Below are 25695 nucleotides of genomic sequence, written 5' to 3'. Positions count from 1 at the left end.
AGGCCCGGAAATGGCTCGGGGGGCGCGGCGTGAGGGGGAGCGGGAGCGGGGAAAGGAACCGGGAACGGGAGCTGGGAAAGGGGCAGCCCCGGGAACTGGGTGCAGAGTGGGCGCCGGAGGGAGCTGGAGCCGGCGGGAAACGGGAACCGGGAGGCAAACAGGAGCGGGAAATGGCGGGGTTGGGGGTGTGCGGGGCGCAGAGACACGGGAACCGGGAATCGGGGAGCGGAGGGAGCTGAGGAGGGGACCGAGGAACGGGAGCGAAAGGAACGAGGAGCTGGGAGGGCCGCGTGGGGTGGAAACGGGGATCTAGGGAGAGCCTGGGGAGCTGGGAAGCGGGAATTGTTCAATGGGGAGACGCCAGGGAACGTGAGGCAGGGAGGGGGAGCCGGAGCTGGCCGGGCACTGCCGGCCGGGAGACACTCACGGTTCCCGAGGCCACTGCCTTCAGCTCCAGGCACCTTGGGGCCAAAGCAGTGGATCTGTGCACTAGGAGTTAGTGAGGACATGTAACTGTATTCGTACAGCTGAAATGGCATGCTTTATGTAAACAAAATTTAAGACCTTCATGCCTCTGGTTCCCATACCAGAAATATTTTCCTCATGCAATAACTTCCCGTGTAAATGAAGGTCAAAGAAGCTGTTTCAATGAAAGCATTAGTGGTACTTTGTCTCACTTTGTGTCTTGCCTCAAACAAGAGTCTGTGATTTCTGCAAATATGACAAGGTTATGTCAAAAGCCAGATGAAGTCTCCCTTGAAAGTTTTGTTCTGCCCAGATGCAGCAGTCTGAGGTTGTTCAGACCAAGATGGTTTTTGTTTCGTGAGAGTTATAGGAAAATACTTGGATTCTGCTGGGGACTTGTAATGGAGATGTGCTCCCCAGGCTGGTTGAGATACCAAGCTCTCTAGCCTGTGCATCACCTTTGCACTGATCTGTTGACTAAATCACTGTTTTTACTACTACAAAAATCACTACACCAAAAAAGGTGTAAAAAGCCCCAGAATTCCCAATAGATAGGCAAAACCTGAGATTTGGATTAAGAAAGGAATGGGTTATCTCTGTGGCTTCAATGGTTTGGGCTTCTTTGTTCTTTAGTCCAGGCCTGGAAAAAGCAAGGATTGACAAGTGTTTTTTGCTCCTTTTGTCAGAGCCTGGTGAACAGAACACATTTTCATCTGCTCTTTTTTCTTTTTTTGCTGCCCATTTAACACCTGAACCATGCTGCCTCCTTTGAAGTCTGCTTTTAACTACAGGCCATAATAAATTAGCACTACGTCTTCTCCCCCAGCTGTTCCTTCATTTTGTCATAATTTCCCCAACATGAGTGAAGTAATTACTCATTAACCATGCTCGGAGCCATGTGCAGAAGGGAAGCACACATTTAAATCTGGCATCAAACAGCGTTTTTAAGTCTTATCTACCTAGACCTACAGCCAGCTCTCTGAAAAACTATGAAAAACATGAGCAACATACAATTTCTGTCAAAGCCCCATCAGCTTTGCTGCTTAATTAGCTCTACTCTGAGCCCACACTTTCTTTTTGGATCTCAGTGAAATCTTAGTCAGACCTGTCTGTGTGTGCTGGACAGATGGAGATCTAAAGCCAAAGAAACGTTTATTAAATATCTGTGACATGTTGAGGATGCTGCCAGTTCTTAGTGGATTTTGAGCTGCTTGGGTAGAAAGTCAGAACTGTGAAAATTTTATGTGTCTGCCTTCCTAGCATGTGACCCAGGAGGAGCAGTCCACTCTGGTTTCAGTGAGTTTTAGGATCCACACATCTCCAGCCATGATTCCATTTGTCCTATGAGAAAAAGCCATTTTTGTCTGTTTACCTGTGATGGGCAGAGAAGTAAATTTGTCCAAAAGAAACTTCTGGAAGGAAAGAGCCTAAGTACAGACCCTCTGGAGAACAGATGTGCAGGGTACAGAGCATGCACAGAAGGATTGGCCTGGCACTCAGTGGTAAAATAGGTCTTCAGCTGTCTAAGAACACTTATTTCTCTGTGTCCTACAGAGAATTATGGAAGTGGTTCTTGTATATGTGCCCTGATACCTGTTTGATGCATCAGGTGTTGAAAGAAGTGCTGCCTCAGTACCTGCATATTTTTTAGGCAAAATGATCCAAGTACTAGTTGGGAAGCAAAGTCTTTCTTGAAGCTGGCCCTCTTCAACCCATATCCTCACACTTCTGGGAGTTTTGTTTGTTTTTCCTTCTGGATAGTTTTCTTTATTTTTTTTATTTTTGGGGCTTTTTTTGTTTGTTTGTTTGTTAGTTTGTTTGTGGGGGGGGGGTTTTGGGTTTTTTTTTTTTCTTTTCTTCATTCTGCAGTCCCCAACTCGAGCTCAGTCCTAACAAACTGAGAACTGCAGTCATGCTTTATTGGAAAAATTCCCTTTCCCAGGTATGTTAATGCTGAACATCTTCCTGATCACAGGAGAAAGTGGGCACCAGCTCCACAGCATGGACATTGTCACATGCAACCCCATGTCATGGGGCTGAATCTTTCCTTATGGTCCCAACTTTGCTTTCTGTAGTGAAATTAATCACTGGAGCTGTATTTCTTCCTTCCAGAATTATGTCAAATGGCAGTGTCTTGTTTCCTGAAATACTGTGTTAGTCTCTTATCCTGTATTTCCACAAAATCTTGGTATTCCTATTTTTAGACTCTATTGGAAAGTATTGCACTAAGTTTAGGTTGTGCTGAACCAAGCTGATATTTTCAGTGGTACAAGTGTGGCCCTGCACTTAATTTTTTTAAGGACAACTTAAAAAGTAATGGTCATCACTGATGTATTAATAGTTCAACTTGCTCTTCCCCACTATGGCTGTTAATGTTACAAATTTCTAATAGGGAGCTGCAGTTTGGAAGGGAGACAAAATGAGTTCAGAACAGAGGGTTACTATTGCTGTAGGTTGATTTTTTTTTTTTTTTGTGGTTGAACCAGAAGGAGATTTAATGAAATCTGACCTCGGGTCTGGTTTTTCCATTTTGGCAAACAATAACAGTTCTGTGATCCAGAATTGATGATCACTTCAGCAACACTTCAGTGTTTGGATTTCTTGTGTTACGGGTAGATGATGACTTGTGCAGCCTTCCCGTGTGAACCTTTACATTCCCACCTAATTTAAGATTCTTACTAAATGCTGCCTAATTTAGGGCAGGCATCTCTGAGTGAGGGGAGTGAGGGGCACTTGGGCTTAGTTTTTGTTGAGTGTTGGTTTCTCAGCTTTGTTAAATCATGGATCTTAGGTGTAGATGACTTTTTGAGATTCATTGTGTGTTCAGAAAGCCTTTTTACCTAAGGCAGGGGGTTGATTTTCCTGTCTGTGTTACTTCTCTGTCCCTACAGCTGTTCAGAAAACACAGTGACTTCCACATCTGTGACCACCTAGACTGTTTATCCTGCTGCTGCCATGGGGAACCCATGGAAGCTGTTCAGGAGCAGGGCTTGGGCCCTGCTCTGTGGCTAGAGAAGCCTGCAGGGATCTCTGTTCCTTCCCAGCAGAGAAAGCATGGAATGCCAGCACAACCCCCCAGCCTGGGGGAAAAGGGTGCTGCAACAAATCAAGGTTAAATTCAATCAAGTGATCTTTGGGAGAGTGAGTCAGGATGAAAGTTCTGATTGTTCACGCCTTGTGAAATTGCAGTCCTGGGCTAATTCATGCTGAAGCCAAGGTAAGTCACCTCAAAGGAAGAGCAGGAAGGCAGCCACAGGTGACCTGAACATGCCTGCAGGGCTGTGGCACGAAGGAACAGGAGGAAGAAAGTTGTTCACCTGGGGATTAACCAGCAAGTCAGAAGGTTTTGCTGTTTTATCTACTGCTTGATCAATTAAGCAGCAGATTGCTTTTCTGAAGAAGGCAAGTTGCTGGTGCTGAAGGGTGTTTAAATATCTGTCACACCAAACACTGGCACATGCCAGGGTATGAATTGCCCTTCTAGAGAGCACTCCTCCCTGAAGAAAATCGAGCTGTGAATATTTTAATAGATTATTGTCATCAACAGTGAATGCTGCAGGAAAATCCTGGCAGGTAAAAGAAACAAGGATTTTGTAGGAGAGGATTAAGGGTGTGTCAATGTTGGTTTTATCTGACAGCCTTTCAAATCAAAGTCTGTATCTGTTTATAGGTACTTTGTTTCTTGTATGGTTTCTCTAGTTTATCAGTGACTCAGAAATACAGGAGTCTCCTGTGGAGTATTAAGAAGGGCTTAACCTATGCATTGTAAATACTTGTGCTAATGAGGTTTGAAGCAAAGAAAATCAGATTACTTATCTGTGCTACTACTTTGCCACTGACCCTGACAATTTAAAGGTGATTTATGATTTCTGGCATGCCTTCCAGGCCTCTTAGCAGAGTGTTCCAATCAGAATTGCCCTGAAGTCTTTAGGAGTCTCCAGAGAACTGGACTGAGAGCCATTTCCCCATGTCTATATCAGGTGTCAGTTGCAGACAGCATGGAGAAACACTCTTTCAGCACTACCTAACCCGTGCCTTTCTTTTACTGCAGTTATTTCCTTACTATGGCACTGAAATCTGTGTGCTTCACCTTTTGTCAGGACATGTGAGCCAACCTCACACACATCCTGCAGCACTCTAGGCTTGACCTAGCAGGCTTCTGTAGAGCGTGTTAGTTCAGTGGTTACCCAAGCATGTGGATAACTGAGTTCTTTCCAGAAGAGCTGGCCATGTGTGTCAAGTAAAGATGTGTTAAAATACCCTGTGGCTTCACAGGGTGGAAAGAGCTTGGGCAGAATTCAGTTCTAGACAAGCTGTTGTCAAAGACCTGTTCAGCATGTGTCAGCCAGACAGACTTGTGATGTGTTACTGGGAAATGGTGCTGCTTCAGAACATTCCAAGGTAAAAAAAAAAAAAAAAAAAAAAATGGTAGCACCTGGTGATGGTTTGGGCTGCTGGTGGCCACAAATTTGTCTGTCATTATTAAGAAGGGATTAGTGCCCTAGACATTCTCCTCAAAAGGTCTTTTATGCTGCTGCTGGTTTGCTAGAGAGAAATGAGTTCTCAGTCTGCTTCACGTGTCTGGAGGGCAGACAAACACCTGGCACACTGTCACATCCTGCTAAGATGGCATGTAGTGCCAAACCAATGAGCTGACCAATGTGATAAACCTTTGTCTGGCTCAGCTGGGTTTATGGCATAAAGCCATGGTTATTCAAAGCAAAGGAACTTTTTGGAAGTGACTCTTTGTGAGAAAGTGCATCTCGGGACTTGTCTGCTTGGCAATTTAGACTAAAGGTGTGAAGTACATGCATAAACTTGACATTAAATATCTTTATTCAGAGAGAAATAGCTTTGTTGTATAGCAAACTTTACTTCTGAATGGGAGCATTCCCTCTGAAATCTGTGCATTCATTGACCTCACACCTTTAGTTAGGAACCTTAACTTTCCCAAGTGCTGATGTGTAGACAAACTCTCAGGACAAATGATGTTCCCAGTGAAATAAAACTTGGTACAGCTGCTACCAGTGACTTGTAAGCTGGGAGCAAGATGGAAAGCATCATAAATTCATCTGTGCCTTGCAGGCAGGATCATATGCTTTTCAACTGGCATAGCCAAAAATGTGTTTGTACATAGATATCATTCCTTCCCAGTGGTAGGCATTGAACAGATTCTGTTCTACATGCCAATGGTCTGTGAGAGAGCAGGTGTTTCTATATCTAACGTACTTCAGCTCTGAACCCAGGGCTGTTATTTTAACTTGGGATCAGGACATATTCATTCCAAAGTCTATGACCCTCACTGCCATAAATACTTCTTTTTTGTTGTTGTGGTTCTTGGTGTTTTGCACTCTTTTAAAGAAAAAGCCAGCATTATGGTAAATTTGATTCAAGTGACTTTCCATACTCTGCTTCTTTGGGGTTAATGATTTCTCCTTTTTAAGGAAGACTGATTACAAAAATTGCATACAAGTGTTGATCTGAATCTCGTTCAGTCAAGTGGGTGTGTTGGTGTTGCTGCTGGGTACCTGCAGAAAAAGTAAAGTTAGGTATGTCAGGGGGACCTGGCTGGCAATCCTAAAATGCAGGGTTCAAAAAGCAGACTTTTTAGCTGAGTTAGCTCATAGTGTGAGGAATCCAAATTACAATGTACAGGGAGAAAGTGGTGGCATGTACATGCCATATGACTGACAAATCTGAAAGCACTTGAGTTAATTAAATGCTCTCAATCATCCCTGTGAGGTAGGAAAAACACATAATATGTAAGGGTCATACAATTTGTGAAAAAATAGCTTCCTAAGGTGTTCTCAAGGTGAATTTATTTATAAATGCAGTGTCCAGCCCCATCTGTGTTACATCTGAAGAATTCTGTGCTGCTGAAATGCCAGGAGTGGCTGTGGAAAGGCTGGTAGTAAAGGAGTGATGAGGTAAGGGAGATTATTTCCAAAATTAGGTTTCAGGGTTTAACAGGCTAGGACTTTCTGAATTGGATGTCTGTCATGAAGCCTCTGTTGCCCCTGAGGATCTCCCTGTTCTTCTGGAACATTAGATGACAAGTAGTCCCAGCTCTGCTTCACCTTGCCCCTAGTTCACCTTGTCAGCAGATGTCTCTGAGGATTCAGTTTCACTGTGTTGGGCAAGCAGAAATAGCAGCTTACTCTCACCAAAAGAGGGATGTGCAGGTCCCTCATCTCAGCCCTGCCTTCCTGCTGGTGCTGCAGTTCTGCCTCTTACCTTGTGCTATGGTTAGCAGCTGTTGGATTCCTCTGCAAACCATTTTAGTTCATTAAAAGCAATAAAGAAAAAATATTGGAAGAAGAAAATTAATTTTTGTTGTTGTTGTTGCTGCATTAGTAACTAGTGTGATTTAGTAAGACAGAAACCATGGACCAGGGTGTTGGGTGTTGGATACCAGCTGCCCATTCTCTGTGTTCTGGGATGTTTTAGATCACCTCTGGTGCCAGCCTGTAGGCTGCATGGCCACCAGCTGGGCATTCAGGCTGGAGCATGTTAGGTGCTTCTGGAGCACAACTTTTGTATTATTTTTTCTGAAACCCTCTGGTTTTTGTGCTGTGAGACTGCTCTGTGGTGCAAACCTGTGTGGTAAGGAGGGGACAATCAGGCAGTTTGTCCCCAAAGGAAAGCCCAGACCTGAAGCATAATTAGGGATGTGGCCTTAGTGAACAGAATCAGCTCTGCAGGGAAGGGGTCTGGCATGTGCTTTGTCATGTGCTTTGTCACCTGAGTTATTTAATGGAAGTTCCAAATTAATAGGTGAACTTTATAGTTAGGCTCCCAGTCTGCAGTTTATAGACCTGTCTAAGGAATTTGAAAATTTAACTGGGACATGGGAAACAAACTTGATTTGGGGGAAAATATTTACTAATTAAGGTCTGCAATTGTCAGTTTTCCTCTGGGTTTTAATTTGCAAAGCTAGATGTCTCAGGTCACTTTGATCTTCTTGCAGATATGTTCCCAGCGTTGCATTTTGAAGCTAAAAGATTTTTTTGGGTGGGTTTCTTGCAGGTAGCTTAAAAATGGATGCTCCCAAAGAAGTTCAGACACTTCAAATAGTGAGAGCTCAAATGTGAGCTGTGTGAGTTATCAGCCCCATACACAATTATGGGAGGACATCACCAAACTCACACTGGATTGTGTAAGTGCCCTCTGAGATCACAGACTTAATTTCTGCTATGAGCATTGGAATCCTTGTAGTGTGCCCTGCATGAGCCCAGCAATGTGTTCTGCTGACCTTGAACATGAGGCTTGGTATTTAAAGTGATGTCCTTTTATCCAAGGGGAATGAGTGTTAAAAATTGTCAGTGCTGGTAGGAAAAACAACAATCAATTTTTGTGCCCTGCTTCAATACCATGCAAAAATCTGTATTTAACCTATTTCCTAGCCCCACTGACTACTCTACTGTACCAATATTTTCTTGCAAGAATACTGCTGACTGCCAGCCTGGTATTTCTGGGAATAGCCCTTCCCTCACTGTAACCTCCCTCAGCTGACAATACATACACACAGCATGAATGAAATATATATGGCAAAAACACTTCTTAAGAGCTATCTGGCATGATGTGGAGTTTTGAACAGAAGTGCTTTTTTGTGTGGATTGAACAATCCTTTGTCAGACTATGCAACATCAGGGTGTGTGGATGCTCACTGTGTATTTATATTTTCAGACCAAAGCCTTTTCTCTCTTTGCTAAGTAGGGATAGTTTGACCAGGAATTATGCAGTTACAGCTTTGTCTGCAGACATGAAACTCCCCATAAAATAAAGCACTTTGCTTGAAATGCAAGAGTAGCTTGGTGGAGGCCATCATGGTCAACAAATTCATCAGGCAGACATGTTCAGGAACTCTCTGGAGCTGGAAGTCAGGCATGTACTCAGCATTTCACCCCAATAAGACTGCTCAGTTTCTTAAAGAATGGAGACAGCTGTTAATCACCACCTGCTGGGGCTGCTGTCCTTGGGCAGCTGTCTTTTTATCATTCCAAACCCCACAGTGCTACTGGTTTTCCCTCTTCCACTCAGCAGAGCAATGGCTCACCTTTATCAGGTCCATTCCTGAAGAGTCTGAATGTGAATCTTAATTTAGGTTATCCAATCTCAGAGTTAACACCCCAGCTTTATTTGGATTGCTCAGGTGCCAAAAACAAAAGAATACTGCTGAAGCATCACACTTCTGTAGATTCTTTTAAGAAGCAGCCTCACATCCCATCTTTCTTGGCTTGCTCACATGTCCCAGATGCAGTGCTGCAGGAAATGTGCTGGACAGGGGCCTTGTCAAATGGTTCTGCACTGATGAGGGCTGGGCATCCTGCAAGGGTAGCTTTGCAAACACAATCCTGTCTTTGTATCCCAGGGACTTGTTGATGGGGTGATCTGCCATGATAAGATGCCTGATCTTTCCTAACAGTGGAAGGCTGTGGCCAAATCATTTTCTGTTTGAGTGGACAGAAAAAGGAGAGAGGAGCACAGTGCTGGGCACACTCCTGCACACACTTTTGTGTGTGTGTGGAGGCAAGGAGAAGGCAGTACAAGCTGACAGAATACCTTTTATCCATATTATCCCATAATCCAAATTTTACTTAAGCCCAGGGTAAGCCAGGTGCCCTTGCTGCGTGCCCTAGGCAGACAGATACTCACTCAGCTGGCTTCTGTGTTCTTTTGCCTGGAGCTCCCAGAAAAAATAAAGCTTTAGTTTTTCCCAAGCAGGTTGTGAAATTATTATTAAATGCACTCCCTCAACACCCTGGAGCAAGCAGCACAGTCTGTGACATAAAGTAAGCACACTGGAGGTAACTGCAGGGCTCTCTGCTGGTAGCTCCTGCTTTCAGGAGCTGGGGAGCTCAGCTTTACAGCAGCAACATAACCAAGAGCAGTAAAACCTTTGTATTGCACACTCACATGCATACAGCTTTAGAAGAGAACTTCTGATTAAAAGCTGTGCAATTGAAATGGTGACTTGACACGGTGCTGAAGGTACTGAAGTTGGCCATGCTAAGGGATGCCTGTTATAAAAAATGGAAGCTGGTTAAGGTAGAGCATTGAGAAAAACTTAGTAAGATGACACTGAGAGACTCACCAGTTGCTCTGCTTTTGGAAGAGAGACAAGAAGTACAGTATAGGGCTGAAGGCAGCTGCAGAGTTGAAGGTTTTGAAGAGAAAAGGAGCTGCAGAGCTGCTGCATTACCTCATGTACAACAGTAAGATAAGCAAATCAAGTACAAAGGGCTGATAACTTTTCAGCCTCTACAATTTCCCCCTCTTAAACATCCCCTACTGTGAAGTATACACTTAAAAGCCTGAAATTATTCTTTTGTAGACTTTTGGAAGAAGCCTATGTCATGAGGGATCCTTTCACCCCTGACAAGGACAAGTTCCTCATCATCAGGTCTCGTTGCAGTTTGTGTAGCAGAGCAGTGTGTGTTGGTACAGTAAGTAACAAGCAAAACAAGCTGCTTCAGTAATTTCTTTTTGTTCCAGTCCTGGTGACCTGTCAGGGAAAGATCAAGCAGCAAAATCCCAAACAATCCATTTTAAAGCAAACCATTCCCCCTTGTCCTACCACTACATATATGTTAATTGTACATAATTGTATGTTCTTGTGGTTTCCACCAGATGAAGCTCTCTGTATTAAATTAAAATGATCAGCAACCATGAATGTTCTACTTGCAGATAAGCACAGTCCAGCCTCTCAAGCACAAGGAGTGCTCTTTTCTACACTCTTAGCACCAGGAAATGCAAGGGCAATATAAAACACACACAATAGTAGGTCGGGTTTTTTATGTAAAGGGAATATAAATATCCATGGATTGTTAGTTTTGCATTCACAGCACAGGGCTGTCATCCTATTTGCAAAAATTAATGTTTAAAATGAGCAGGGAAGAGAGTTGTACCATGCCATGCTTGCTCTCTGAGGAAGAATGGATTTAAGTAGCAGCTGGAAGGCAACCTTAAACTATGAAATCTGAGTGCAGTCCAGAAAGGTGGAGTAAAATTACTTGTCTTAATTCCTTCTTGTCAGTGCAGAGCTGGCCCCTTTGTTTGCTGTGAGTCTCAGATTTTGGGAGTTGGGCAGACACAGCCAGAAGGATACTGGCACACTTGGCTCAGGTCAGTTGCTATTGTGACTTGTGGCAGTCAGCACCAAGGATGGGCTAAGAGGAGCATGCAGCAACACCTTTCTCCTGATTGGGTTTATTTCCTTGTTAAAGAAACTTCTTACCCAGGTTTCTCAGGGATCCAATTTCAGGAAAAAAGGTTTAATAATTGAATTGTGCAGCAGCAGGAACAGCTCAGGCTGCTTCTTCTGGGAAGGGCCCTGAACAAAGGAACCCCTGGGTTTTTATACCCCTACAGGCTGTGCACCTGTTCCCATGGGGAATTTTGGGTCTGGGGTCTTCCTGCTGTTCACTGGCTCCTGCAGAATCTCAGGGTGAGCAGTCCTCTCCCAGGCTGTGATGCAGGACCCTGAGCCCTTTGTTAGGGAAAAGATCTGTGCCCATTCCTGACTTGTTGCTGGGGGCTCCAGTTGTTTCCTACCATCCATGGCACAATGTGCAGCTGGCATGGGAGCTTGCACACCCAGCTAACTGCACTGGGAGTATTTCTCTGCATCCTATCTCTGAAGTCTCTTCTGACATTTAAATGACTGAAAGTCACCAAAAGTGATTGCAGCTCAGAGGGTTTGGTTTGTTTCTTTCTGTTCTGAAGTTACAAGCAGGCTCTGACTAGGTGAAGTGCCAGCACTTTCTGGTTGTGGCTGTGGTGGCTGGGCTCAAGTTTCCACAGCCAGGTTGCTCAGGGCATCTGTGGAGGCAAAGCTGAGATGAGCAGGATCTTCTCTGCTGTCCCTGCTGTGGCAGGGGCTGACTCCCTCCCACACAGCCCAGCCAGCAGCCAGGAGCAGCTACTCAGAGCTTGGGCTTAGGGGCTCGATTCCTGCCCTGACACGCCAGGTTTATCCTTCCTTTCTAACAGCAGAGGATTGGCAACACAGACACATTTGGGACAAACTTGAGCACATTTAACTGTTTTCATTCCCAAATCAAGAGTCTTGAATTTAGGAAGGATTCAGCAGATATTTCCAAGTGTGGCAGTTTGAGCTGTCAGAAATGGAGCATTTCAGCCTCTCAGGGTCTTTGCACACACTGTGCTTTTCTGAATGAAGGTGGGGCTTTTTCTTTGAAAAGATATGTTTGTTTCAGTTAACCCAGGCCTTGGCAGTGAATAGAAGATACTTGCAGTGAGCTCATGGAAGCTTCTAATCTTTTTGAAAGTCCTGCTTATTTTGCCTGTTGTGGAAATCTGTCAGTCATTTACTGCTTGTTATCTGAGTTTTCAAGATTCCCCTGATGGTATCACTCAAAGTAAAACATTGATTGTAAGTAATTGAGAATAAATTTCTTACCAAACTGGCCAGGCCAGATAGTGAATCACACATATGACTATGGTTTCAAAATGAATTTAGCAATACTGCTTAGGTAACATTGAAAGAGATCTGCAGAAATGATAGTTAGTGCTTTAAACACCCACACCACAAAGTAAGTAAACACATACTATTCCTCTTCATGTAGGGAAAATTAAAAGTCCAGAGAAATAAAAACGTATCCAAGGCAACAGAGAGAGACAATGGTAGAAAATATCTCTGTATTGGCTGTGGTTCCTGCTTGTGCTTGACCCAAGTACATCAGTTCACTCCTGAGCTAAATGTTAAAACATAGGAATTGAAGCTGAAGAAAATAATACTTTCTTGGGCCTCTTTGCAAAGAAACTGGACCAATTGGAAAGGTTTTAGTGACAGGCTGCTTTTTAAATTGTGGTAATTCAGAATAGTATTAGCCTAATGTGTGGCAAAATTAAGGCTTTTCTTACCTCAGATTTGGCAAAGGGATTTTAGCTAGCTTTGGGAGACCTAAGGGGACTTGAGATCAGATTTTAGGGTTTTCACAAGGAAACCCATACCTCAGATTTGGCAAAGGGATTTTAGCTAGCTTTGGGAGACCTAAGGGGACTTGAGAGACAGATCAGATTTTAGGGTTTTCACAAGAAAACCCATGCTAGCAGAAGTGCATTTCCTTTTATTGTGCCAATGAAAGTCATGAGTTAGAGCTGTTCTGTATAGATTTCATAAACTTAAATATCTCCAAATATCCTCTGAAGTTTTACTCAGTTAATTTACTTCAATCATTTTGTAGCCTGTGTCACCCTGCTCAAGTCTTTTATCAGAGTGCCTTGGTAAGTGCCATTAGTTCTGATCCAACTGGGAATCATTCCAGTGATTATCTGTAATGTCTTAAAACATGTCAAAACCACACAAAAAGGAAGATGATAGAAATGCTTTTAAAAGTCTTTGGGCAGGTTGAGTGCCCTTCTTCCTATTACTCTTTCAGAAAAGGGGAGAGGAAATTATACAATCTGAGCATATTAGTAATTTAAAATAGTTACTTCTGTTTTATTGCAGCACTTTCTAAAGACAAGGAAAAAAGGTGGCTCTTGGAGAAGAAAGGAGGGAAGGGAGCAAGTTTCATCCCTTATTGCTCACCTCAGCAGAAGGTGACTGAGCACTGACCTCAGACATGATTGTAGGCATTAAGTGATAAATGTAATACTACAGCTGCTTCCCACTCAACTTCCAGTCATGCAGGGTCAGTCCTGGATAGGGATGGGCAGAGCCTTTCCTTTACATATTGTGGTGAAGATACCATCCCCATATATATATTACTTTCAGACATGATTCATGTTAAAACAGAAATAAACTGTGGCAGCATGCTTTGGCAGCTGTTTTGCCAGAATTGGACTATTAAATTTGGAATTGAAATGGCCCCCTCCTGCCTTGGTCATGGAAGGGAGAAAACACATGAAAGAATCATCTGATTAAACACAGAACTGTATCAGGATAAGGGTTTAAAAGAAGGGTTTGACTCTACATGGTAAGTTTAATTTGTAGGACACTAAAAAAAGAGTTAGGCTGAAAATCCCAGGGCTGAGAGAGCAGGACTACAGGTTTATGCTCAGAGGTGCAGTGGTTCATAGTCCTGATTTCCCCAGTTCCTGTTGCCAAAATCTGCACTAGCAACTCATTTCTGCCAAAAGAATGCAAGTTTTACCTGTGAGGAGCTGCATTTTGACATTGGGGATCCCACCTGCAGGAACAGCCTCTCCCCTCCTTTGCCATGGCCCAGTGGCCACCTTTGGGAGCAGTGAGCCTTGGAGCTGGGGGGCTGTGTGCCATTTGGCAATGCAAGCAACAATAGCCAGGCCAACTGCAACTCTAATCTCCCCTTTTAAACTGGCAGCTTAAGGTATTAAGGATACCAAGAGACAAAAAACAATCGGCTCTGGAGGTTGTGCAACTGAAATCCACGTGCAGGGCTTTTCAGAGACTAAGGCCTCACACTCATTCCTGAGTATGAAGGGGCCTGGCAGTCAATGCAGAATAGGACAATGGATGAAGACAAGTTGTTCCCCAAGCTTCCAAGTCACGTGGAAGCAGGCTGATTGTGGTTTTGATATAATTATCATCTGAATCTGCTGCTAAAGCCCAGATAGCGACATAAGAAACAAAAACAAGGAGAGGAACACAGGAATAGCCAAGCCTAGCTCCCAGAGAAAGGCCAGCTGCAAATGACCATGGCATGGGGAAAACTTTACTATTTAGGTAAGACCCACGGATTCCATTTGTCCAGTTCTGTCTAAACTGATGTCTTTATTCATTCTTAAATCTCCAAGAATAATCCATCAGCAACACCAATTCCAGCTTACCCATGAAATCCTATTTGGAATTTGGTGATCAGCACATCAAGAGAACCAGGGATGTCAAGTCTCGCTGCAGAGCAAAGGAATAATACATTAATTAGTTTCTCTTCCAGTTGTTCAAACTCTATATTGCAAATACATTGAAATGTTCCGTCAGTTTTGCTTCTTTCTATTCAATTACTAACATCTGGTTACAGCTCCTGGGGAAAAAAAAAAAATTGGGTCTGTATGACGTGTGAACAGAACAGGGATAGCAAAAATACCTTCTTCATGCACAACAGCTTTTACACTCAAAAGTTCAGAGAAGAGCCATTAGCTCAAGCTTTAGTACCAGGTGTGGTTCTAGGTTTTAACCAGTGAATACATTTATTGAGAGTAAGGGATGAAATCTCATTTGAATTGTCTCAGATGAATGGAGTTCATTAACTACTCCAGTTATTGGACACCTCTGTGATACTGATATAATAGTGATACTTTTTAGTAGTCTCCTAGGACAGTACAAGTGCATGGATTAATGGAAGTAAGAATAGCTTTTTTGGGAGTTATGGAAAAGATGGTCTGTTGTGAGAGCCTCCAGTACTTGGTACTTGTGTGGGCCTTCAGGCCATTTTTGTGGAGATGGGTGAGGAAGAGTGTGCTGAGGCTCCAAGTCTCACACGCCATTGCAGGAATTTGGAAGATCCTCCCAGGAGGTAGAAATCTTCATCAAGCAAGAGTTAGAGGAAAACTTTGCTGTTTCAGTAAAACCCATGGAATCTCTTACACCTTTATTCACTCTCCAGGTATAATCCATCAGCAACACCAGCTGCAGCTTACCCATGAAATCCTATTTGGAATTCAGTGAGCTGGCCAGGAAACCCATGCATGGTGCTGGAAGGAGAAGGCAGCCGAAGGAGGGGTGTTGCTATTCCCTGCTGCAGGGAGCTGGTGAAGGTCACTTTAATAGGAGCAGTGGGACAGTTGATTTGGGAGTTTTATTTTTCACCCAGTTGGCTCTAACCAGATGTCAGAATTATTGAGTCAGAAAAAGTTAAATTGCTGGAATATTTCAGCCTAGAAGAAGAAGAATTCATTTTAGAAGAATTCTAAATATAAATGTAGTTTAATGTGACTGGAACGTAAGCATTTCCATTTTGTGTTTCCTGCTAGTAATTTTATTTTCTTTACAGGACTGTAGTCTGTTCTACTCCAAAAGCTTCTGCCTCCCCTGTGTGAAAGAAAAGCTAAAGGCCTTTCCTTTGGAAATACAAGAAGACATGGATGAAAGGAAGCCCCAGCAGAAATCCTGCAAAAAAAAATGGATACAAAACATAAATCTTGAAGGTCCAAGAGCGACAGTTCTTTGGCTGGGGTTTCTCCTCTCTCTGCTTGGAGACTATCAAGTTGCTCCTTTTAAAGAAGTGACCTTCATCAGCTCACTACTACCAGAGAGAGCAGCACATTTCCTTGCCCTTGGCTGGGGTTCAGACATCCCCGTGCAGCGCCAGGGAGCGGCTCCGAGGTGCTGAGGAGCCAGGAAAGGAGGCAGACGAGCCTGCTGTCACCATGTGAAATGCTTGCAGTCAGAAACCAAACAGCACAGAGCATAGGAACCATGTCCAGATTTCCACATTTGCTATTTTAGTGCTTTGTGTTGTTCTTGACACTCCCTGTGGTGTTATGAAATTCCAAAACAGATTGATCTGGCTTAATTCAGGATATACCCAAGAAAGTCAGTGTACACCAATTGTTAATCTGGCAGTGCTGTCCTGTAAGATTACATAAGGCAGGGAATTTAAAGCTTTAAGTCTAAAATAGAAGTGCTGTGAGAAAATGTCATAAATATAATACCTAAATTTCTCAATGTGGTAATCTTAATGCTATCACAGCATTGTGCCTTGAGACTTTGAAGGTTGGTGCTTCTGCAATCAATAAAATATTTACAAGTCCCTTGCACTTGCAGTCACTTTTCACTTAACCTTCCAGTCCATGTCAGCACAGCAGCTGGAGAGGACCCTGAATACATTTGTCTTATGTTTTACAATAAAGGTGACTTCTTTTTCACTTTCAAAGCAGTTAATCTGGAAATAGAAAAGTTACATTGATACACTAAATTCTTTCTGAACCCGACAAATAAACTGCAGCTGTAAGAGGGATGTCAGAAACACAGTTTCAGGTAACAAAGGTAAGAAGTTCAATGGAAACAGCAGTTTGTTTAGCTCAAAAATTAGCTTCTTCAGTTATCTGTTTTGACTGTCTTAAGATTTAGGTGGCTTTTATAAAACCTGAATCACGCCTTAAGGATACATCTAGAATGCTCCCTAATCCCAACATCACCTTTTTTACTCAAGTTACTGCTGGTCATTGCTTCAGAACCTGTTAGTGCCTTGGTGAACATCTCTTTTTTCCAACACTTCCATCCATATAAGTTGTAATAGGACAACATCAAAAATCATTTCAGTAGAATGAACCTGTGTTTGTTAAAAGAAATCAACAGTATTTCAATGAGTTGTTTAGGACATTGAAGTATCCTAAAATCTTTCTTTTTTCTGAACTTAATAAATTGGTGCCCTCCGTTCAGGACTGAAATTTCTTGCAGTGACTGGAGGAGCAATAATGGACCTATTAGTAGCCTTTTCAAGCCCTAAGTGCTTTAATAAATAAAATATATGTATGTCTCTAAATGCGAAAAAAAAGACCCAAGTTAGGAAGCAACACTTCAGATTCCTTTTTGCAGTTACAAAAGACTACACTTTCAGGGAAAGTGATACTAAACTTATGTAAGATGGGTGGTATTAGATTTCAGTTTCACATTAGGAACACTGTTTAAAAGCTGTGGTGTGTCTGTGTCTGTTCTGTATAAACATCAGAGGCATGTCCTGTGCTAAACCCACAGCTGAAGAGAGCACTTTCCCACCTTGGAATTGTAGTCTTATAATCAAGCTGCCAAAGCAACATGGTTGTGTGAGATCACAGGATATGTTTACACCAGCAAACATACCTTGAAATGTGTTTTTTGCTGGATTTCCCATTGTTCACGACAGATTGTACTCTTAAAAGCAGGTTTTAAAAGCCTGCCTAGTGCAGTTCTGTTGTCAGTGAGATTGGGATCTCATCTGTCTGACCTGTTTTCCCTCCTGCTCAGCTTCCTCTGTGCCCTTTTAAGACAAAAGCAGTTATCTCATTTATTCATAACCATTATCTTTGCCTTTACAATATAACTGAGGAGTCATTTAAAGCCCTCAGAAATCTCCATGCCTTTAAGTACTTGTTATGTTGAACTGAAAGGGGAAAAGACTCAGTATTAAAAGGGAGCAGAACCTCAGAGAAAAACTACATAAGATTTAATTTGGCTCAGCACAGCTCATTTATTTTACAGCAGGAAAAACTAATTCAGGGATGCCTCTGCTACACAGTTACCTGGCTGTGAAGACCTGGTAGAAAAGCCAGAACACGGAGGGACAGCAGATGTGTTCTGGTATCTCTGGTCTATGCTTCAGGGAAGGGAGACTGCCCTATGTGCCACTTGGTATTTCCTGGAATGACAATGGATTATTATCTGTGTCCAGCTGTTAGAACTTAGTTATTCCACATTCTTGGATTTCCACTGAACATGAGCATTATGGTCTCAGTACCATCATATTTTAATATATATGTGATTTCACAGCCTGAATGTTACCATGCCCAGCTTTTCCTGCTCTTCATGGATGCACAGCCTTTACAGCTTGTTTTCATTGGGGTCTTCAAGTACTTTCTGCTGCTCAATATCAGATCTTCCATGCTCCTGAGCACAGCTGATGAAGAAACCAGTCTTTTTCTTCTGCTATAATTTCCACTTCAGCACTCTGTTACCAGCCTAAAATATCCCCAGATTCTGGAAGGAAAGCAGCTACCTGTGACATACTTCCCTGACTGATTTAACTGAAGGTGTGCTCATTGAATTAGTGCTGCGTTTCACATAGAAGTGCACTTGTTGAATTCCATGGATGTCTCAAAGCAGCCATACACTCCATGAGAATATGAAAGATCACAGCTGGATGGTGGGTCAGCACCAAACTTAGGTAATATATATAAATAAATGTATTTGCAATGCCTCTGGGTTATGTGACACACCCACTCCTGCTTCAAAAGGCATCTAACAGTACACAGGGAAGCATCAGTACTTGAAGATGCTTCAAACAGGCTGCCTTTTGAATGTCATATTGCAGTGAGTTCCTTTCCTGGAGATAAAAGATCAGCACATGTCATTAAATTAACTTTTAAAAATATTTTATTTTTTTAAAACCATTAAGGCAAAACCGTGTTTCAAATTAAGTTGGTTTACATTCAGTCTGAAAGGATTAAAGCACATAGGTTCCTACCAGTCTCTATACAAACACTGTGAATTCAACCTCTTGTTTTTAAAGAAGGCAGAAAAAATCAGAATGTAAAAAAGAAAAACATGTTAAGTTCAAGTTTTTTCATCCTAGATCAGAAGGCTGGTAACGTTTGAGAATGCATCATTGTGTGTAGCTAGATGTGACTTTAACATTCACAAGTGCAAGATATGTTGTCCTTCCTAAAAATCCCTGCAAGACCAGGGCATCCATTCATCCTTGGAAGTGTCATTTGCATTGTTCTAACAGAAGGAAACTTGGGAACTTGGCTTGCATTAGTGGTTTTTACTGGGAAACAAGCATTCCATGAGAATTAGGTTTGACTACTCCTTGCAAGAAATGTGCTCATTCTACATTCTGTATTTACTGAAGTAAAATGTACCCAAAACAGCTGACTGGAAGCAACAAGCTGTTTTGTTTTCTCTTTAATATTGATATCTTGATTCATTGAAACACTTGTTAGCTCTATTGATTAGGGTTTGGCAACATCCACAACACTGTACTTTCCTTGAATCCTACCAGATAACAAATCATTTAAAACGTGAAGGAGGGCTTCATCATCCTGGGCCACTGAAGCTGTGGTGCTGCATTCCTCGAGATAATTCTGGGCAACTGTTTGTAAGAGCTGTGGAACAGCAGGAGCTGCTCAGGAAGCAGGTTCCTGAGAAGCTGCTAAAGCAGACTTGTCAAACCCTCAGAGGGGGTTCTGGAGCTCGCCGATAGCACGGAAACGTTGGTTGGGTTCACAGTTAAACTGCTGCAGCAGTAACTGACCCGGGCACGCTCCTGCTCTGCCCAGAGCCAAGGCACTGGGATTCCATGGAGAGAGCTGCTGTGTGTGGGGATGAGCAGGGGTGGCTGTGAGTCACCTGCAGGAGGGGTGGTGACCTGCTCCCAGCTCTGCAGCACATCCCACACAGGCTGCCTGGTGACACTGCACTCCTACACACCCGGAGTACCACGCTGGACTGGTGTGCCACCGGGATTTCAGTGGCTCAGGACTTCCACATCCTGCCAATCTTTTTTTCTTTCAGGTGGAAAAAATGCCACGAAACTCCTGGCATTGAGCATAAGGCAGATGTCTTTTCCACACCAGGGATTACCTGCATACCCAACGTGAGAAAATACACCAAAACATTACTACGACTTCAAGTAGTGGAACTACCTCAAGTACCTCATGCTTGATCTTGCAGTCCTTATTTAAGGTCCAGCCTGTGATCAGATCAGTCTCTTGTGCACGCTGCCTATCCCCTGGCAGAGGCAGCTCATCTGAAACTGAGGTCCTTGCAACAGGAATTCTGTTTCGAAACATCCACAGCAATGGAGTCTGACCAGACTGACGCAATAAAGGAGCTCGAGAAAAAACACACCCCAGCTTCAGAGGCAGAAAAAGATTTAAAAAACCTGTGAGCACAATGGAATAAAAGAAAGGAGGAAGCAGCCTTCCTTAGGGTGGGCTCAGTTACACAGTGGGTTTGTGTCATATGAAGTGACAGGGTAAAGGAAGTGGCTGCAGGAAGCCTCAGGGAAGCCCAGCAGAGCTTTGGCAAACATGACACAAACACCTTAGGAGACAACATACCTGTGTGGTGACACTGATGAAGTGAAAATGCCAAGTTGCAGCAATTTAAGGAAATAAAATGTTATATGTTACAAAGAAAAAGCAGTAAGTACAAACAATAGCTAGAACACTTGTAATAGATTGTGCTTGTGATACCTTCTGTGTTTGGTGATTCACACAGCAAAATAAAAGGTAGATACCTTTGAAAGGTACCTTTTTCCCTATATCGGATTTCCTTAGAAGGATGCTGTAGGCACAGACTGTCACACCTGCATGCACCAGACACAGAATCCCTACAAGCAAACTCTGAATTCTGTTTAAAACCCCTCCTGTAGGGAAGCCAATAATGCCATTTCAAGGTTTTGTTTTGCACTGCCAAATCACGTTTGAAATACATCTATAAAACAGCAGGTTGCCCTCGGGGCAGATGGCAGGGAATAATCCTGAGTACACGTTGTTATTCCCAGTGAGCCATAAGTCAGTTCCACAGAAAACACCAGCACTGGTGCACGAACCAAATGCAGCTTCTTTTTAGCTCTTTTCAAAGGAAAATGAGCTACCATGCTGCAAAACAAAGATCAACTCAGTTCTACACACTGTTTTTCCTATTGGTGAACTTGAGCTAAAAACTCGATTTTGGGATTGCAGCTATTCCTCAACTAGACTTGCTTTTATTAAAATTAAATAAAAGGAAGTCTGTGTTCTATGTGAAAATATATTTTAAAGTTTTGTTATAATCATCAACACCAAACACTGATAACTCTGAAGAACTTGGGATAGTTCTTCACAAATGATACAGCAATAAAGACCAGACAGGAATAAATAGCAAATTGTCTTTGACATCAGCCCCTTCATCCTTAGCCCATAAAAGGAACTACTTCCTCACTGTACACAAAATAAAGTATGTAACAAATATTTAAATTAAATAATTTACACATTTTTCTTTAAGCACCTCTGTAATTAATTTAGTGAAATTTTATACCTTGCATTTATATTCTTGTATTTTATAAATTGAAACATGAAGAAATGGTATTACATTAAATTAAAAAAATCCCACAACACATAACAATATCAATAATCTTAGATCAAACCCACATATTATTCAAATCTCCAGTAAAAGAAGGATAATAAAGCTGATTAAACCTAAATACAAAAATTATATGCAACTGATTATCAGGAAAGCACTTGGGACATAAGCAAGCACAGATACCACGCTCCACCTTACATTCCAACACTTCCTACAGGACGAGGGGTTTCTGAGAGGGACCATTATCTGCAGACCTTATGCTTAAACAGTACCGTGACAGCTGCAAGTGCATTTGTCAAATGCAGTTGCAGATTTTCAGTTAAGTCACAGGGAGCTTTTTAGGAGAGACTGAAACTGTTCCTGTGCAGCCACAGCAGGATGTCCCCCAGCTGCTCTGCCTCAGATGGGGCCCACGTTTGTCCAGGCTTTCCGTCAGAAATGAGGAAATTCAGACTCAGTCGTGTGTGACCCAGCTCTCGTGATGAATAAATCTCCCCAAGTTTCAGCAGTTTGAATAAACAAACAAATGTTTGGATGCTTATTATAAGCTCTTTGATGTGCAGCCTTGTGCCAGCTCTCTCATGAGAACGGGCTTAGTGCAAGTGCTGGTATTTCTGAGATCTGCACACAATAATGCAGAGCTCTGCTGGCTGCCAGCACCTCAGCTCTGCAGCAGCTGCTGCAACCAAAACACAAAGGCACATGGAAATGGCAGCTAAGACAAAATGTGGTTTCTTTAAATGCAATGGGAGGTGTAGTTTCTGTAGGTGGAAATTTTCCTATCAGGTGTCAGTTTGTGTTTAAAGCGAAAGTGGGATTGGAATTTTGAAAGGTACAAAGTAACTAATTTTTTAAAACAGCAGCTTTAAAGGAAATATTTGAGGAGGAGAGAAGAATGAACCTCAGATTTCCCTTATACTTGGCACAAAACCTTCCTTTTCTTCCCCACTTCCCCTTTGACAAAAAGTACCTAGGGCACCAGAATAAATAAATAAATAAAAATTTACCCCCCAAAAAATGCTAAAAAATGAGTAATTTGTAGGTTTGCTGAAAACTTAAGTCATACTATTGTTTCCCAGGATATTTCTCTATCCATCTGCTGTCTCTTGCCTTGAGCTGTTCGTGGGGTCTGGTTGCTAACCAGAGTTCTTCCATGCTATGACAGTAAAATGAGTTATGTTGGCAAGAATCAGATCCAAACTGTACCTGATGAGCCAGGTATTAAATCTTTAATACCATTTGAATCCTAAAATCTGATCACTTTGCTTCCCTCCATAGATGGGGTATTTTAAAGTTTTACTTTATCTGCACATAGGGAAGATGCTGAAGTAATCAATCAGAAATAGGTCTGAGACTAGTTTGGATTCCAAACTAAAAAAAAAAATGGACATAAACTGAATAACTTTAAAATCTCCTTGGGCAAAATCTGCTGTAGTCATCTCCTGAAGGAGCAAATGTAGTTCCTTGAAAGTGTAATGTAGAAATGAGAAATTCTTTTGCCCACTAATTCTTGGGAAGGGAATTGTCTGCCCTGTGCCACTCTTTGAAGTGACTGTGGGAATGTGCACGGGACAGCAGTGTGGGCAGTGGAATCCATCCAGAATTTTAGGCTGTGTTAACATCTTGTTCATATTTCTGTAATTCAGAGATGTGTTCTCTTTATTTCTTTCTTTCCTTTTTTTTTTTTTTCATTAAGGGTCTGCAATTTAATTTAAAACAGAAATCAATTTGCAATTCTTTATAGCTTTGCTGAGAATTTAAGTATTTATTATTAATTTTCCATGTTTTAAAGTGTTACTAAAGTGTTTTAGCCACTTTTGGGAACAAGAGCTGGAAAATAGTTATGCACACTGACTGTGTCTGATTTTTCCTGAGAACCTACAGTACACCTAGACTATGGAATACAACTTTGAAATACAACTTTGAAATTCAACTTTGAATGTTGCCCTTTGCAAAAAATCTGACCTTTGGGGGGGAAAAAAATTCAAGTTATCATTTTTTTAGAGAGCAAACTAACTGGCTCCTCCAGTCTCAGAACACCATCCCAGAATGGCTGATATTTTGACAACTTCTTGCATCAGCAATATCGCAGATCAATTTTTTCCCTGGCCCAAACCCCACAGCTCCTCAGTGAAACAGGGCTGGCTGGAAGAATAAAGCAGCAGCATTCCTAAAATCCTCTGTTTCTGAGGGCACACTGTGTGCTGCTCTGGGACACAAAAGGCAGCCCATTTCTCATCTGAGGGCTCCTGGCAAGACCAACATTCCTCTCTGAGTGTTTGAGTGTTCTTCCTGCTGGCAACAGGGAAGGGGAGGAAGTTTTGGGCACATGCAGTTACTATTTCTATCCTGCCCTAGATGCTCACCAAATTTGAGGCCTGTGCTTCAATATTTTACTCTAAACATATCTGTAGTTATCTATAACTTCTGCCACAATCATTGCCCAGATAAACACCAAGTTGCCTTTAAACCTGTAATTTTTCCAGTGTCCAGCTGTGCCTGTGGGCCTGGACAGAAACAAGCATTGCCACTGAAACAGGAATGGCAGTGTGATGTTCTCACTTCATCACTCAATCCATGCAGTGAAGATTCAGGTGCCTTCAAATGTGCTGCAATAAAACAAGTCCAAAGTGTCCTCCTGTGCCACTGAAAGCTTAACTGTAGTGAAAATGCTGGGATTGCTCCTGAGACCTCATTGTTGTGAAACAGAAAGTAAAAATAATGTGAAGTAACCATATCAGAGAAACGAAAGAGAAACAGCAGAGTGCCTTGCATGCAGCTGGAATTTCTGGGCAGCTTCCTCAGAAAAGATCCATGAAGTGGCAAAGTCAGGAAGCCATTTCATTGTGGCTTCTTTTGCAGCAGGAGAACAGCAAATGCTGTGGTAAAAATCAGTTTACTCCTAGGAACACGATAAACTCTCATCTGTGCTGCCTTCCATTCTGTGACACAGTCTGACACCTACAAACACTGCTCCTGGTATTACTGCCACCTTATCCACAAGGACAAAATCTGGTGAAAACAAGCACCAAATACTTCTATCCATGAGGCCGAAGAAGCAATAGAAATTTTTCCAAGTGGGTAAAAAATGAAGCAGTGTGAAAAGCAAACAGGTCCAAACAATTATACTGCCAAGAGATTTAGAGGAAGCCGGTGCCTTTCCTATCCAATCATTCCTTTGGAGTCATCTGTCACTGCAGTAGAGTGCAGTATCATTGCTGGAAAGTTAAAATTATTTTTTTTTCCTGGGGTAGGATCAGATTTTTCAGTCTCTCCATAACTCTTGCTAATTTAAAATAGTATTCTTATGTCAAAACTGCATCCTGAGCTATTACAAGTTCTACAAAAATACAGGGTATACGACATCTTTTTCATCAGTGATATTTTCACATTTCCTTAACAGACTTCTGAAACAAAAAGGTCCCATCAGTTTATCACGTTTACTCTTCAAGACACACCTGTTGGAGCATCTCTGCTGTGTTTTAGATAACTCTTTGGATTTTGTTTAATTTCATAAGAGAACTTTTAAACATGCTAACCCTAAGTATGCCAGTGCAACCCTAGATGAAGCTGTACACAATTTCATGGAATTAAAGCAACAATGGATCAAAGATCTTTCCAAATTTTTAGAAGTGTATGGACAGTAATATCCAGCCATTTGCTACACCTAGACTGAATGCTTTAAGAAAAAGTGTTAGCTGGTTCTCAGTAGTTACCATTAGGCAAAAGTGCATTGTCTTTCTGATTGTGCAGATACCTGGAAGGAAGGTGCTGAATTTTCATATTAATACTAAAATGACTAAACCAAGAGGAAATACAATTTTGTTCATTCTGTTACTTAACATTCTGATTTATTATACAAATATGTATTCCTTACCAATCTTCAAATTTCCAAATAAAAGAACCATTGTAAGACACTTCATTGAGCACTCTGACCAGTATTTTTCTGCAGCACTTTTTCAAAAGAAGACAAAAGATCCCAAACCAAAAGAAGTGTAACACTCCAGTTCCCCAGTTTTAGATTTTTCCTGCTCTGGGCTGAGTGAACAGCCCATGACTGTACAAGTAGTTTTGCTCCCATCTGTATTTCTCTGTCTTTAAATATTGTGGAAAAAAATACTAGAAGTCCTCAATACATATCCCTGTAGATTTCCTGTAGTAAAGGGTGTAAATGTGCATCAGATTCAGTCTTCTTGATTATCTGAACAAGCTGAGCATGCTCTGTGACCAGCTGTCGGAGGTCAGCCATTTTTTGGAGAAGTTTTGGGAAGAGGAAGGTGTCATCAGGATGGTTGTTTTGCAAGTGAAGTTTCAGTACATGCACAATGCTCTCCTGCATTTTTTCAATGTGTCCTACATTTACAAGACCAGGACGATCTGTTCTCAAAACAAGCAAAAGAATACATGTCATAATTTTGTAATGATTCCTCAAAGTGTAGTTAGTGGTAGAACTGAATCTTCCAGAGGATAGAAGCTTTTCCATTAAAATTTTTAATTCACGAGAAGGAAATAAAATT

General features: G+C 42.1%; 2 protein-coding genes across 11 annotated transcripts in view; one reads left to right on the top strand and one right to left on the bottom strand.

Moving 5' to 3' along the window:
• Window positions 1-2315: 2315 nt before the first annotated feature.
• CDPF1 (cysteine rich DPF motif domain containing 1) lies at window positions 2316-17622 on the top strand. Its single transcript, XM_039707980.1, has 3 exons — window positions 2316-6392; window positions 9800-9911; window positions 15405-17622. The coding sequence occupies exons 1-3, from the start codon at window positions 6388-6390 to the stop codon at window positions 15741-15743; spliced, it is 456 nt and encodes a 151-aa protein (XP_039563914.1). The 5' UTR covers window positions 2316-6387; the 3' UTR covers window positions 15744-17622.
• PPARA (peroxisome proliferator activated receptor alpha) overlaps window positions 8899-25695 on the bottom strand; it is a 42992-nt gene continuing 26195 nt past the window's right edge. For 6 of the 10 annotated variants that reach the window (XM_039707969.1, XM_039707977.1, XM_039707970.1 and 3 more), the window contains one exon: window positions 24414-25555. In XM_039707969.1, the coding sequence (XP_039563903.1) occupies window positions 25308-25555 (248 nt within the window). In that variant the 3' untranslated portion in view covers window positions 24414-25307. Of the gene's footprint in view, window positions 8916-9239; window positions 9486-9810; window positions 9971-14241; window positions 14436-24413; window positions 25556-25695 lie in introns of those variants that run through there. The other 4 variants (XM_039707974.1, XM_039707973.1, XM_039707975.1 and 1 more) reach the window with 4 other exon arrangements.

This window comes from Passer montanus, unplaced genomic scaffold, assembly GCF_014805655.1.
Source record: "Passer montanus isolate IOZ18808 unplaced genomic scaffold, ASM1480565v1 scaffold20, whole genome shotgun sequence".
Lineage (NCBI taxonomy): Eukaryota > Metazoa > Chordata > Aves > Passeriformes > Passeridae > Passer > Passer montanus.
This window is presented reverse-complemented; position numbering and strand designations above follow the sequence as displayed.

What these genes read in the sequence shown, in the direction of transcription:
- CDPF1 (XM_039707980.1), top strand. An exon ending in GAGCAGTGTGTGTTGGTACA is followed by an intron (nt 9,912 to 15,404) that starts GTAAGTAACAAG and finishes TTTTCTTTACAG; the next exon opens with GACTGTAGTCTGTTCTACTC.